General features: G+C 48.2%; 1 protein-coding gene across 2 annotated transcripts in view; it reads left to right on the plus strand.

Moving 5' to 3' along the window:
- Nucleotides 1-3,069: 3,069 nt before the first annotated feature.
- LOC115331157 (serine/threonine-protein kinase H1 homolog) overlaps nucleotides 3,070-13,706 on the plus strand; it is a 17,489-nt gene continuing 6,852 nt past the window's right edge. The window contains exon 1 of one of the 2 annotated variants that reach the window (XM_029993232.4): nucleotides 3,070-4,177. In XM_029993232.4, the coding sequence (XP_029849092.3) occupies nucleotides 3,302-4,177 (876 nt within the window). In that variant the 5' untranslated portion in view covers nucleotides 3,070-3,301. The remainder of the gene's footprint in view (nucleotides 4,178-13,706) is intronic. The other variant, XM_040209429.3, reaches the window with a different exon arrangement.

The raw sequence follows: 13,706 nt of genomic DNA on the forward strand, positions 1-13,706 counted from the left end.
TCACGAGTTCTGCTGGATTATTGTTTGAGCATGGTGCAGTAGTGCAGTGCTTGGAGAAACTTCAATATTCGATTGCAAAATATTCGGTCCACTTTTCGCGCATACCTAATTTATATTAATACATTCAATTTTTAGGTTTCTAACGAGCAAGTTTTACTTTACAGTATCACATTTAAGAGACATTTAATGGATGTTCGTTAAGTGCCTGGTAACATTGGAAGTAGTGTTGGTTTTGTCCGGTTCACCATCTTGTGATCTTGCTTTAGTTTGTCTCTGCGGTTGGCAATTTTTCCGCTTCCACATGCGATTTGTTGGCTGCACATGGCTCAATTTGCATATGCTTTGCATGGTGCATGTGGATGTGCTTGAGGTTGTGATTGATGCCCAGGAAGTGCAACCTCCAATGTTTGTGTCTTAAAAAATGACGAATACAGGCGCCGTATCCAATGAACTTGTGTGGGGGAAATGCAAGTCCGGGTGAAAAACGTTCAATACCTCGTCTATGGGAAAGTCTGTGCTAAAAAGCCATATCAGGAATGTAAAACACGATGGGAGCATGAAGACGGTAGTGGATAGCTCCACAAATAACAACGCCATGCGTGAATGAGCCATTTGTTGACGTGGTCCCAGAGTCGTCGGACCTAAATATTGAGTGCAAGATGCTTGACTAGGTAATGCTTGACATTTGCAGTGTGGAAGCTATGCCGTTATAAAACTGCAGGTATAACACTATACGGATCCTTTGAAAATATTTTTACAGGACCTTAAACCTCCTGAAACCCCTCAAATTTTGGCCTTAACAATCAGTGTATGATAATTTTTACGTTCGGATTGTGCATTCAGTGCGGAATATCTAAGGAAACACTTACTTTTTACCCTTAAATTTGCCCCTGCGGATACGTTATGTGGGAAATGTGAGATATCTAATACCTTAAAAGCAAACCTTAGCTGATTGAGATTGAGGAATCCAAGGATGGCTTCAACTGACAGTTCCGTCTGTATGCTTAGCTGTTAACATCGAATTGACTATAGTCGCTCGCAGGTTAAGATCGAGTTCAGGGGAAGCTCCTCCTACCCTTTACCACTTTAGCAGAGTGATCGCTGGAGAAGAGGTAGCCTCCTTTCCAACATTCGCTCTGCTGAAGAGGTGGGAGGAGCTTCCCCTGAACTCTTAACCTGCAACCAACTATACGGCGAGCAAGTGTTCTAAAATCAGTGATGGAAGTGTTGCGCCGTTTGCACCATGAATGAAAGTCTGCTACATCTTGCGCAGAAACCCCAATATTTACACAAGTAGAAGCAAACAAAAAAATTGTGCAAATATACATTTTGCAGCATCTCTACTCACCGTATAGTTCGTTTCGTCTTAGGTCCAAGCAGAGTCGAAGGCTCGAACACATACGACCACAAATACACACTAAAAGTGCAAGTCGCGGGACATTCGCTGCACTTGATAGGTTTAGCCGATGAAAGAACACGTACAAGGAGGTGACGAATGCCATGACGTCGCTCTTTGATGCTGCGAATCAACCGGCCAGAGCCGTTGATGCTGGGCATCATCTGCTCTGGCCGGTTGATGCGCTGGCTGGTTGATCGCCGACATCGTCTTAACTTCTAGACGATGTCGTCGATGTGAGGAACTAAGAGACCCCAGAAAACTTTGCAAAATAGTAGGATCTCTGATTGCGGCTACTGCGATAAAACAGAACCAGGGTCTTGTACTTTTAATCAGGTCACTTGACTGTCATGCTTGCCACATGTCTTCATTCTGTGGCTGCAGAGCACCGTGGCACTTGCGCCGCTCGCATCAACCTTTACCGCCTTTCACCAGCGTGCGCGCATCGAGCTTCACCGCTAAGCACCGGAGTACTAGGAGCAGCGGCTGACCTGGGGGAGCGCCTGGCTTAGCGCGACAGGCACGTAAATTAGGTCGACCTTCTCTGTCCTAATTCTAGGTTGATATTAAAACAACAACATCAGGAACGAGAAAAAAAAAACAAAAAAAAAAAAACGGGATTATATACATTTGAATAAATACGGTAGTCGCGGTATAAGTCCAGTTTGGTAGGTTCATTAAACTTGCGGGACGCATTTTTATTAGTAGACGTTAGCGGATATGCTGGTTCATGCTGGCATTCTACAGAAATCATATTTACAGTCTAAACAAACTATCGAGTGTAAAATGGGGAGAGTAGAGAGGCTTTATTTCAATGAAATGTTCCGCTATGATTAAATTTTCAACTATTTTTTTATACCCATTGTGAATGAAACCTACTCTGCCTTATTTACGAAGACAGTGTTTTACTCTTACGCCCTATCTATTCTTATCACAAGCGGTGATAAGTAATATGAAAGAGGAACCCTTCATCACTCACAGATGAACTCATTTAGAGATTCGAGCACTCTTTCATTCTCAAGTGATGCGCCGGATGTTGGCATCTGCTCCACAAGCGTCAGTGTCTGCTCCGAACCAATATTTTGCCTGCTACAAAATGTGAAATGCTGCTTCCATCACTGTAAAATGCATCTGGCGCACCAAAAAGCAAAAGAACTCCCTCCTCCTCCCCCCCCCCCCCCCCCAAAAAAAAAAAAAAAAAAAAAAAAAAAAGGTACTATTGTTGTTCCTACCACAAAGCGAATGCACGCTAGCACTGCATTACGTTCCAGTGGAGCTCTGCATTTCCAAGTTGCATGCAGCACTATGCTACACCTTTTTTTCTGGCACGTTTTAAGCTTCTTCAGTAGGGTGTAAAGTTGAGCAAGCTGACTGAACATAGTTACATAGAGTGAACAGCGCCGAAAACACGAAGGGCAAGAAAAACGGGAACACAGAAACGTCCGGCCGTGTCTATTTGGCCTTCACTTTTTCAGCGCCGTTTACTTGGTTTACTCTTCATAGGCTGTTCCTTTTCAGAAGTGAGCGATAATGAAACACTAACTAGGTGGCGCAAGCCGCCGCCTAATTCACTGTACTCATTTCTGCGAAAGCGTTTTCGATTACGCTGGACAGACGGCGCCAGCATCGCAAAAACATATGATTAGAAAAACAACAACAAAACGAGCGCTCCCGCCAAAACTCTCGCTCCCAGGCAAGCCGGCATGCTGAGGACTGTCGTCTGCGGAAGTGTCAAGTTCGCTGGGCGGGACAGTTCGGTGGGGGGCGAAAGAAAAACAAACTTAGCAGAACGTGCCCGTAGAATCGCAGCGGCGGCGGCGTCGGCAGCGGCGGCAGAAGGTTAAGCCGAGTAAGCCGTTTTACGTATAGTTCGCGCGGAGCCCACTAAAATCACCCTGGGACGCGATGGGCTGCAATCTCTTTAAAGAGGCCAAAGTGGTCGAGGAAGCGGACATCTTCAGCACGGCCAGCCGCATCGAGCACGTCTTCGGAGGGCCCTGCCGGAAGGAGAAGCGGAAGTCGTCCAGGCAGCGGAACGCCGCTAGGAACGGCAGGCGAAGGAACAGCAAGAGCTCGCCGGAGCACGCGAGCCTGTCGGTGGATGCGCGCGTCACCGCCAAGTACGTAGTGAAAGCGGTCATCGCAAAGGGCCGCTTCAGCCGCGTCGTGCGCGTCGAACATCGCACCTCCAGACAGCCGTACGCCATCAAAATCATGGAGGCTCGCAACAAGTCCGACGTCTTCGAGGCCGAGCTGTCGGTGCTACGTCGCGTTCTGCACCCCAACGTCGTGCGGCTGGACGAAGTGTTCCAAGTGGGCCAGCGCGTCTACATGGTCATGGAGCTGGCGACGGGCGGCAATTTGCTGGACCGTATGGAAATCCGCGGTCCCTTTAGAGAGAGTGAGGTGGCCGAAGTGCTCCGCATGGTCTTGTCGGGCCTCGACCACATCCACAGTCTCGGCATCACGCATCGGGACCTGCGACCGGAGAACTTGTTGTACGCGCACCCGGGCCCGGACGCCAAGCTCATGATCGCCGACTTTGGGGTCGCCAGCACACCCCAGTCCGGCCGCAATGTGTACATGCACACGGTGTGCGGGACCTTGCAGTACATGGCTCCCGAAGTGGTAGCGAGACGGCCGTACACGCGGGCGGTGGACATGTGGGCTGTCGGCGTGATAGCCTTCCTACTCTTCGTCGAAGCGTTTCCGTTCGACGCCCAGCAGGACGTCGCGCTGCTCAAGCTCATCCTCAAGGCGCGCGTCTCCATGTCTCAAAAGGTCAGTGGAGAACAGTGTTCGTGGAGGTTGGGCTGCCGGCAGGCAAAGCCCACCTCTCCAGGGGCATTGAGCAATTTCGCGAATGTTTGGAGTCTTCGAAGGCAGTCTGCTTCTTTAAATGCATGAATCGCTCAGATAGGAACGAACGTAATTTGTTAAGTTCCGCTGGGGCAATGCGAGCAATATATTTATATACTTCATTTAATATTCGTACGATTGCAACCGAAACGCCAGGTGTTGCCGCCGCCTTACAATCTGTGCTGCTCCATATTTTATTTAATTGTAAAAAGATGCGAAATATTGTGCAAGCTCGTAAAGAAAGCGTGTAAGAGTCAAACATACACGGTCGTCGAGATAAATCCGGAAAAATCACCATATTCAGGAAACGCACAGAGGAAAATATAAAATGAATATCGGCCGTTTTTTTGTGCTTTGCTTCGTCTGCCGTAACGTGCTGACAGATTATCTGAACGTCCTGACAATGCTGAAAACTTGTTTCTGCTTGTAGCCATGCCACGTATTGATTTGCTTAGGCGACTTTCCGGCACGAAGCGACTCAAGTATTGCTGCCCTCCGGTCGTATAAGGCCGGTTAGCGCAATAGGCCGGTTAGCGTCACTGTATTGTGGGAGAGACGAAATCTGGAAAGCGTCCGGTTTATCTCGACGAACCTGTACGTGCAAAAATATTTCACGCGCAAGATTGGTATATTTATTGTATTTTCTGCGCCAGTTATTCGTTTTCTGGATGTATTAGCCAGGCGACGTTTGTGGCCTTCCGAATGATCGGCGAAGATGGGTCGTATACGAAGGCCAGAGTCTTCGCATTCATAGACATTTCCACCATTTACTCCGCAGGTATCAGGAACGTGTGGTAATTAATCTACTAGCTGCGTAAATTGACTGTGGTACAGAGCGCGCCACATTTAGCACGAACAAACCATTGGCGATGTTTTTTTTTTGTTTTTTTTTTTAAATATCAACAGTGCGGTGTTTGGTTAAAAAAAATACAGGTTTAGCGCACACCTTTTATGATATACCGGCTGCCGGTTAAACATTTCCAGCTTGGGTTCCGGTTTCGGTTCATCGCCTAATCTTAAATCGGCTTCGTTTCAGACACCGAAAACGAAATCTGCTCTTCATCGGTTTTCGGTTCCGGCTTGCGTTTAAACACGGATAGCACCATGCACACTCTATTAGAAGACTATTGGATAAAGATTAAAAAAGAAAAATCAATATCTTCTGTAATCTTTTTTTTTTTTTTTTAAGGGGGGGGGGGGGGTGCGGAAAGTTCCCCCCCGCCAAAAAACAAAAAAAAAACCCCTGCTGTTTACGTTTTTATTCTCCGATCCGATCCGATGGAGCCAGACAAGCAGCGACAAAGGTGCTTTGTCACGGCGCTCAGCGTTGTGTGTGTGTGTGCGTGTGCGTGTGTGTGTGTGTGTGCGTGCGTGTGTGCGTGCGTGCGCGCGCGCGGTGCGCGATTAGTCTAGCCGGTGACAAAGACAACGAGCGCCGTGACGATGCACTTTTGTCGCTGCTTGTTTGGCTCCGTCGGAGCGCGGCGTGGGCGCTTATGAGTCATGACCCGGGCGAAAAATGCTGGCTCACTGTGCTGTGGACGCATGCGCAGCGTCTGATATACCGCCCAGCAGAGCGACAGCGCATGCTCAGAACGCGTTCCACAGCCCAGCAGACTAAGATAACAGCGCGCGCACAAGGCGACTTTTTTTTTTTTTTTTATTTTTATTGGGGGGGGGGGGGGGGGGGGTTGCGGTGCGCAGGTTCGTCTGCTTCTTTTTGCGGGGGTTGTGTTGACGTCAGAAAGACGTACTGAGCTCTGATTGGCTCCGATTGAAGGGTAGTGGGTAGACCTCCAAGCAAGTTGCCTCGAGGCCTACCCACTATCTTTTATTCAGAACCAATCGGAGCTCGGCGTCTTTCTGACGTCAACAGAACCCCCGTAAAAGAAGCAGACGAACTTGCGCTCTGCATACGACGAGCGAGGAGTTCCAAAATACGTATTTGGCACATCGGGACGCCAGGAACGGCACGCCGATCAAATGCCAACATAGAGAACGCGGGATGACGACGAGGCAGCTATGCCCACTCCGTCTTTGGTTGAGGAGGGGGAAGGGTGCATGTGGGCGTATTTTGCGAATAAACACACGCACGAGGTGCGCAAGAAGCAGACGAAGTTGCACACACACACAAACACACACACACACACATAAGGGTGTTTCAAAGAACTCAGGCCAAATCGCTCCTGCGAAAACTACTCGTCGCAACGAAGAAAGACTTGTGCCGTTTTGGTCCTGGGCCAGGGGCCCATTTAGGAAAATTATTAAAGTCCGAGATAATTAAGTTGTTAATTATTTTTGCGTAATTAACTTTTTTATTATTGTGTTTAAGGGCATGGTTTCAATTAAAAAATTGCTCAGCATCGTCGATAAAAACTAAATCAACAAATTGCAGAACGATTGAAGGCACGCGAAGCATTTTACGCCTTCCTGAAAAACCGCACAAATTTGACGGGTTTTTAAGTTTCGGTTTGCTATCGGAGCGCATCTGGGCCCCGGCGGCACCGCGCCCCGTGGAGAGATAGTGCAACCAACCTCTGCTGCGCTGTCATCGCGCGACGCAGCAGAGGCTGGTTGCACTATCTCTCCACGGGGCGCGGTGCCGCCGGGGCCCAGATGCGCTCCGATAGCAAACCGAAACTTAAAAACCCGTCAAATTTGTGCGGTTTTTCAGGAAGGCGTAAAATGCTTCGCGTGCCTTCAATCGTTCTGCAATTTGTTGATTTAGTTTTTATCGACGATGCTGAGCAATTTTTTAATTGAAACCATGCCCTTAAACACAATAATAAAAAAGTTAATTACGCAAAAATAATTAACAACTTAATTATCTCGGACTTTAATAATTTTCCTAAATGGGCCCCTGGCCCAGGACCAAAACGACACAAGTCTTTCTTCATTGCGATGAGTAGATTTCGCAGGAGCGATTTGGCCCGAGTTTTCTGAAACACCCTGTATATATACGGAGTGTTCCAGAGAACGCAGGCTAAATCGCTCCTCCGAAAACTACTCATCGCAGCGAAAAAAAAGGCTTGTGGCGTTTTGGTCTTGGGCCGGAGGTTCATTTAGGAAAATTATTAATGTGCGGGATAATTAACTTGTTAATTATTTTTTCGTAATTAACTTTTTTAATATTGTGTTTAAGGGCCTGGTTTAAATTAGAAAATTGTTCAGCATCATCGCAAAGCACTAAATCAACAAATTGCAGAACGATAGAAGGCACGCGAAGCATTTCATGGCTTTCTGAAAAACCGCACAAAATCGACGGGTTTTTAAGTTTCGGTTTGCTATCGGAGCGCATCTCAGCCCCGGCGGCACCGCGCCCCGTGGAGAGATAGTGCAACCAACCTCTGTTGCGCTGTCATCGCGCGACGCAGCCGAAGCTGGTTGCATTATCTCTCCACGGGACGCGGTGCCGCCGGGGCTGAGATGCGCTCCGATAGCAAACCGAAACTTAAAAACTCGTCGATTTTGTGCGGTTTTTCAGAAAGCCATGAAATGCTTCGCGTGCCTTCTATCGTTCTGCAATTTGTTGATTTAGTGCTTTGCGATGATGCTGAACAATTTTCTAATTTATACCAGGCCCTTAAACACAATATTAAAAAAGTTAATTACGAAAAAATAATTAACAAGTTAATTATCCCGGACTTAGGACCACAACGCCACAAGGCTTTTTTTGTTGCTATGAGTAGTTTTCGCAGGAGCGATTTGGCCAGCGTTCTCTGAAACACCCTATATATATATATATATATATATATATATATATATATATATATATATATATATATATATATATATATATATATATATATATATATATATATACTTTTTTTCTTGTTTTGTGACCGCTATTAGGCGAGTTCTCCTCTTAAATTTCATTTTTTCACTATCCTCACGGGATCCAGGTTTGGTCGTTCAAATTATCTCGATATGTCGGCAGACTTCTTCCCTTTCTCCCGTGGCTCATACCGTGAAGTAACTATAAATCTTTATTTCGTCACTGGAATCTGCGTAGATAGTTGCAGTACTATGAAGAAGGGTATGTAGTTGGGTGAACTGGTGATTCGTTGTAACGAATAAAAGCGCTTTAAACGCTCTGCGGTGTTCGTTGTCCCTTCACTTGTCTTTCGTCTTTTTAGCGCTTTTATCATATACAGTTGCAGTTTGTCCCTGTGTGACTCTGCGCAGCATGTCCGTGGCTATCATTTTCCTCGAAAATCTGGTTGCAGAAGAAAAAATTCGTAATAAAAAGGACAATTTTTTTTTTATTTACTCTGATTTTGTGTGCACTCTTCATGTCCGCAAACATCTTTCGCCAATCGTTTTGGTACCCGTGGCCAGCCAAGTGAGGCGAATCATGGCCCCGCACAGTGGCACGCATTTAAAAAAACAACCTGGCATACATTTAGCACGTCCTGGTTGCCCGCGACGCCCTTGTATGTATATTTTTTTTCTTCGTCTACCTGTTACATCGCGATCTAAATACTCGTCCACTCCGTGTTCGACAGCAAGAAAGCCCCGCGTCTCGGTAAAGCCGCGGCCCTTGAACACCCTCTCAGAATCTCGCAGTTCCTGGGGCTGTCTCCCGGTTTTCATCTCGAAATCGAACGTTATATAATGGGGCACTACGACTGGTGCAATAAATGGCAGTGCGTACTCCATGTTAGGCTCAGCACAATCGCGCTTCGGACTCCCTGAACGTCATAAACACGCGTCATGTGAGAGCAGCGGCTCGGAAGTTGGTTTAATCCCATCAAAAAGTGGTTCTTCTGCTTTTTGATTGGTCCATCGGTCCCTTTACTGAAAGGCAGCTTCAAAGTAAGTTACTATGCAAGTATTTTGTGAATGTACTTTTCGGTTGTGTACATTTTGTGAATGTACTTTTCGGTTGTGTACATTTAGTGAATGTACAGGGTCCGATCGAGAAAAGTAAACCCTACTTTTCGGCCCGCGTAAAAAAACTACGCATCGCAGAACGATCAAACTCCGCCAGAATGTAACCCTATAGCAGTCCAAGCGAGATGCCAAAGTTTCAGCCCGATCCGATAACTTAATCAAAAGTTATAAGTGATTTTCTGAAAATTTCAATGGGAAAATGGAGCCCATTTTTGCCCGTTTTCGGTTTCTGGTATCATAGAGCCCCATATGTTCGAAAACTCCGTCGGCGGCCATTTTCCCATTTGAAATTTTCAGAAAATCACTTATAACTTTTGACTAAGTTATCGGATTGGGCTGAAACTTTGGCATCTTTCTTGGACCGCTAGGGTTGAGCGTTCTGCGATGTGTAGTTTTTTTTACGCGAACCGAAAAGTAGGGTTTACTTTTCTCGATCGGACCCTATACTTTTCGGTGAAAAGAACCCATCTCTCCTAGAGGTTTATCCTGTTGCCGCAGGATGGCCTTCGCTGATGTCGCGTCACTAAACTCTGAAACCTCGTGCAAGTCCATCTGCACCTAAAAAAAAAAAAAAAACACACACAAAAAAAACGAGGGTTTTTGTGGCGTTGGTAAGAAGGATTGTTCTAGAAAGTTGTTGGGCAGCAGTGAGCTGGAGACAGTCCGAATCGTCAGCCTGACCAATGTGGGAAAGCTGACGCACCCCTCGAAAGGGCTGAGAAGGCTCGACCGAGCGAACTCATGAGTGAAAGCTCGGGTACCTTTCCTGGATCACTCAGCTCGAGTTTCCACACCTTCGTTTTAGCGACAGCCGGACGGGTTTAAACGCCGGAAAAGGAACGGCCGTCTCGACACGTAACTGGTTCGGTACATTTTTGGCCACTTGTACCCTTCTCCGGGCAGCGTGGCCTGCACCGACCGGGGTCTCGGCAAGTGGGCCCGTTCCGTCACCCGGTCGTGTTCTGGGTTCGGCTCTCGGCGGAAGAGAGTGGTCGGTGGCTGTCCGTCTCCTTTTGGCAACGACGAGGAGGGGGACGACAATTCGGGCTCGCTTCCCTTTGTGTCGGCGAGACCCAGACGCTCGGTGTCTGGTGGTGCCTCTCGTTCCACGACCCTTCCTCCGCGGCACACAAAAGGGCTTTCTTGAGAAGGATGAGCCTGCTTGGGACTGTGGGGGGGGGGGGGGGCGCGCCTCCTTCGCCTCTTTTTGTTTCTTCACAGATCGCTGACAGAGAACAGACACTCGCCCTAGCCCCGCCACGACGAAGAGAACAAGGGCATCTCAAGTGACGTAGCTGCTCGGGCTGGAACTCTTTCGCTTTATGGCTATCTCTCTCGTTCGTTCTCTTTTGGGTGTCGATGACAATGTGCCGGTCGGTTGTGTAGTGCTCTTGGTCTTTCCCCGCTGCTCTTTGCCTTCTTTTCTAATTAGGATTTCTTTTTTTTTTTTTGCCTATTGCATATATTTTTCAACTTTCCGGTCCCATTATGGTTGTTCTTATCGTTTGGTCCACACGAAGGATACGATTTCACAATATCCACGCTATCAACATGTCAAGCTATGTTGCAGTTTGTTTCTGGGCTACTATATACTACTTTTTTGTCGGAGGCATGCGGTTTAGAGACACTTGTTTTAGCGAACGCCGTTTTACCGACCCCGGTTTATCGAATGCCTTTATAGAGAATCCAGTTTAGAGAAAATGGCTATGAGCCTCCTTTTAGCGAATTCTTCCGCCGTCAAGCGGCGTGTACGGGTAAATCAGGTGAGTGAACATTTTTGTCATGAGTCGCCGCAGACTGCCGCCGCCAAGCGGCGGGAGCGCAGCGGGGGGCATGGCTTAACACGCGCACCAGTGATACACGCGAGAAGTAGGAAAGCCTTTTTTTTTTTTAAACGTTTCCTTTTCGCGAAACGGTGTCTCTAAACTAAGGCTCTGCTTTCTCTAAACCGTGCTTCGATAAAACGTGCCCATTCTCTAAAACGTGCTTCAATGAAATGGCATTCAATCAACCGTTGTAAACCCCTTTTTTGTTAGTACGACCGGATAGCCAGTACTTGTTATTTTCTTGGTGTTCTCGAATTCACTCGTTTGTGGACGCTTTGCACACGCGCCAGGTTACAGCCGCCATTGCTGACCCTCTCTTTTCTTAAGGCGCTTTCACACCGGCAATGTAAAGCAGTCGCGCGATGCAACTAAATTGCATCGCAGAAAAAAAAAAAAAAAAATTAGATGGTCACACTGGCGTGCGTGATGAGCGAGTCCAAGGCCTTCGTTGGCCGAGTCGCTTCTCGAAAACTCTCGCTCCGAACGCCGCTGATTGGCTCAGCCGCCCCATGACTAGATCGCATCGCAAAAAAAGCCGGGTCTGCAAGCGACTGCTCAAATCGCGTCGCTTTTTTCCCGCGATGGTCGCTTTTGTGATGAAAGTTATCGCGCGACTAGGTCGCGTCGCCGGTGTGAACGCGCCTTTACCCAGGTGCCGAGCCACCGACGTGGGCGTTGACGAGCCTCCGTAAATGCCAATGCTGGGGAGAAGGACATGGTGGAATCTAAAATGGCAATAGTCTGGCCTGCTGTGGTAAACATGAAGTGAAGTAAACGTAATAAGAGGAAACAAAAAACTGAAGGTCGGTGATGGCGGCGCCCATGCACAGATGCTGCAGAGCGTCATGTGGCATCTTTTTATATGCATTATTTTTTTTTAAAGATAAATTGGCAACAGCAGCGCAGATGGGGCCTGCGTGGAGGCTGAGCCGTGTCGACATCAGAGGGTTTCATAAGACCTTTTTTGCGTTCCGATAACGATACCCGCTACTCCTCTGGAGGCTTTGCTTATGCATCGTACGGTTATCGGGTACCGTTATCGGAACGCGAGAGGCGTCCGCAAAGGAACAACTCCCCATACACAAATTCCAGCTAATAAAACGAGGTACCGCTTCTCTGTACTACATCGTTTCGTCGCGATGCCGGCGGAAACGCGTCATTTACGCAGTAATTCGACAATAGTTCTGGGTGAATTGGTCGTTCGATGCGCAACTCTGCGCCATACCATAGGCCCGTTCAACCTACAGGACGCCAACGACGACGGGCGCGAAAGTCTCCCCAAGGCCGGCTCGCTCGGTTGCATAAAAGGTTCAACCGCTTCCCCAGATGAGGGCCTGCTGCACAGCGTTTGGCAGGCCCACCGCCCCCCTCTTTGTTTTTGTGCCTCTTGGTCCCCGCCGCTCTCGCTCGTTCTCGGAGCCGGCGGGGTTCAGTGTTCTCTTTCTTTTACGGCCAGACAAGGGCGTTTGTCTCTTCAGTGCCTCCGTGGAGCGCCCCCCTTTGTTCTCGCCTCGTTCGCCTGGCTTTCACCAGGCCGCTCTGATGTCGCCTTTCATGGGCGGCCTCTTGAGCCAACGGGGTCCGAGCGAGTGTGGAGAATGGCCCGTCTCGCCGGACCGACATGGCGTTCGTCGTGTTTCTGCGCGTGTTCGATCATTACTGAATCAGCTGTCTACAAGGGAAGGTCCAGTGACTTGCGATTTTCACGCTGCTTGACGGGCAGGAAAAGTGCAAGATTGCGCCGCAGTCACTACGGTCATAACCTCCTCTATACTCACAAAGCCTGGCAGTTCGACGACGGAGCCATAGAGCGTCCGGTCGGAGATTTAGAGCGCGAGGATCTGGTAGCACAAAGCATCAAAGAGCCATTTCTGGGGAACCTTGACGTCAGCGCTCAGCTTTTGCAGCGGCGAGGACCCGAAACACACTTGTTCGCTCGTGGCCACCGAGATCCCGAAGCGCGCCATGGTTCACTCGGGAGAAGTGTGTTTCGGCGTCTCTCCGTAGCGGGGCGCCAGTCACTTGGCTCTCCTCTCATCCGTTGTCTGCCGCTCCATTTTTTTTTTTTTCCATTTCGGCGGCCGCTTCTCGTGGCGATCTGCCAGGCTTTGTCAGTATTTATAGCAGGCTATACCACGGTGCATTATTGGTTTAGCTGGTGACGAAAAACTCCCCAAAAGACGACTAGCGCCGTGACGATGCAGTTTTGGCGCTCTTTTTCTAAGTAGTACACGTGTCGCTCGCGCGCGCACCATTCCACTTTGAAGGTGGGCTTTTCCCCTAAGTACACGGCTGCGCTGCGGCGAAGCACGTTTCGCAGGATCGTGGTGTCAGCCCTGCGGTTATTATACTCCTCCGCCATCACACCGGTGCTCGGTGAGAAGTGCGCTCGACGGGGTGAATTAAACCGCCGCGACCGTGACTTTGGCCGCATTTCGAAAAAAGGTAGAAATCTCGAAGTTAATCCGAAGTCCCTATTGGATTACGTATTTCATGAACTTACTATTCGAATATTCGCGCTGGAAGTTGTGTAACATGCAGCCACATTAAAGCGAATCACGCGTGCCAGATCTCCTTCGTTTGTTTGGCACGTAAAGCGTGATAGCAGACTTGCACGCATTACTGAAGAAAAAAAAGAAAAGAAAAAGTCAGGAATTACATTTACAATTAATAACCCAAGGCAATATGTAACTAATTACTGTTGCAATTACTCTTCCATGAAAGTAAGTGAG

Source organism: Ixodes scapularis, unplaced genomic scaffold, assembly GCF_016920785.2.
Source record: "Ixodes scapularis isolate PalLabHiFi unplaced genomic scaffold, ASM1692078v2 PGA_scaffold9__187_contigs__length_104089568, whole genome shotgun sequence".
In the NCBI taxonomy this organism is placed as follows: Eukaryota; Metazoa; Arthropoda; class Arachnida; order Ixodida; family Ixodidae; genus Ixodes; species Ixodes scapularis.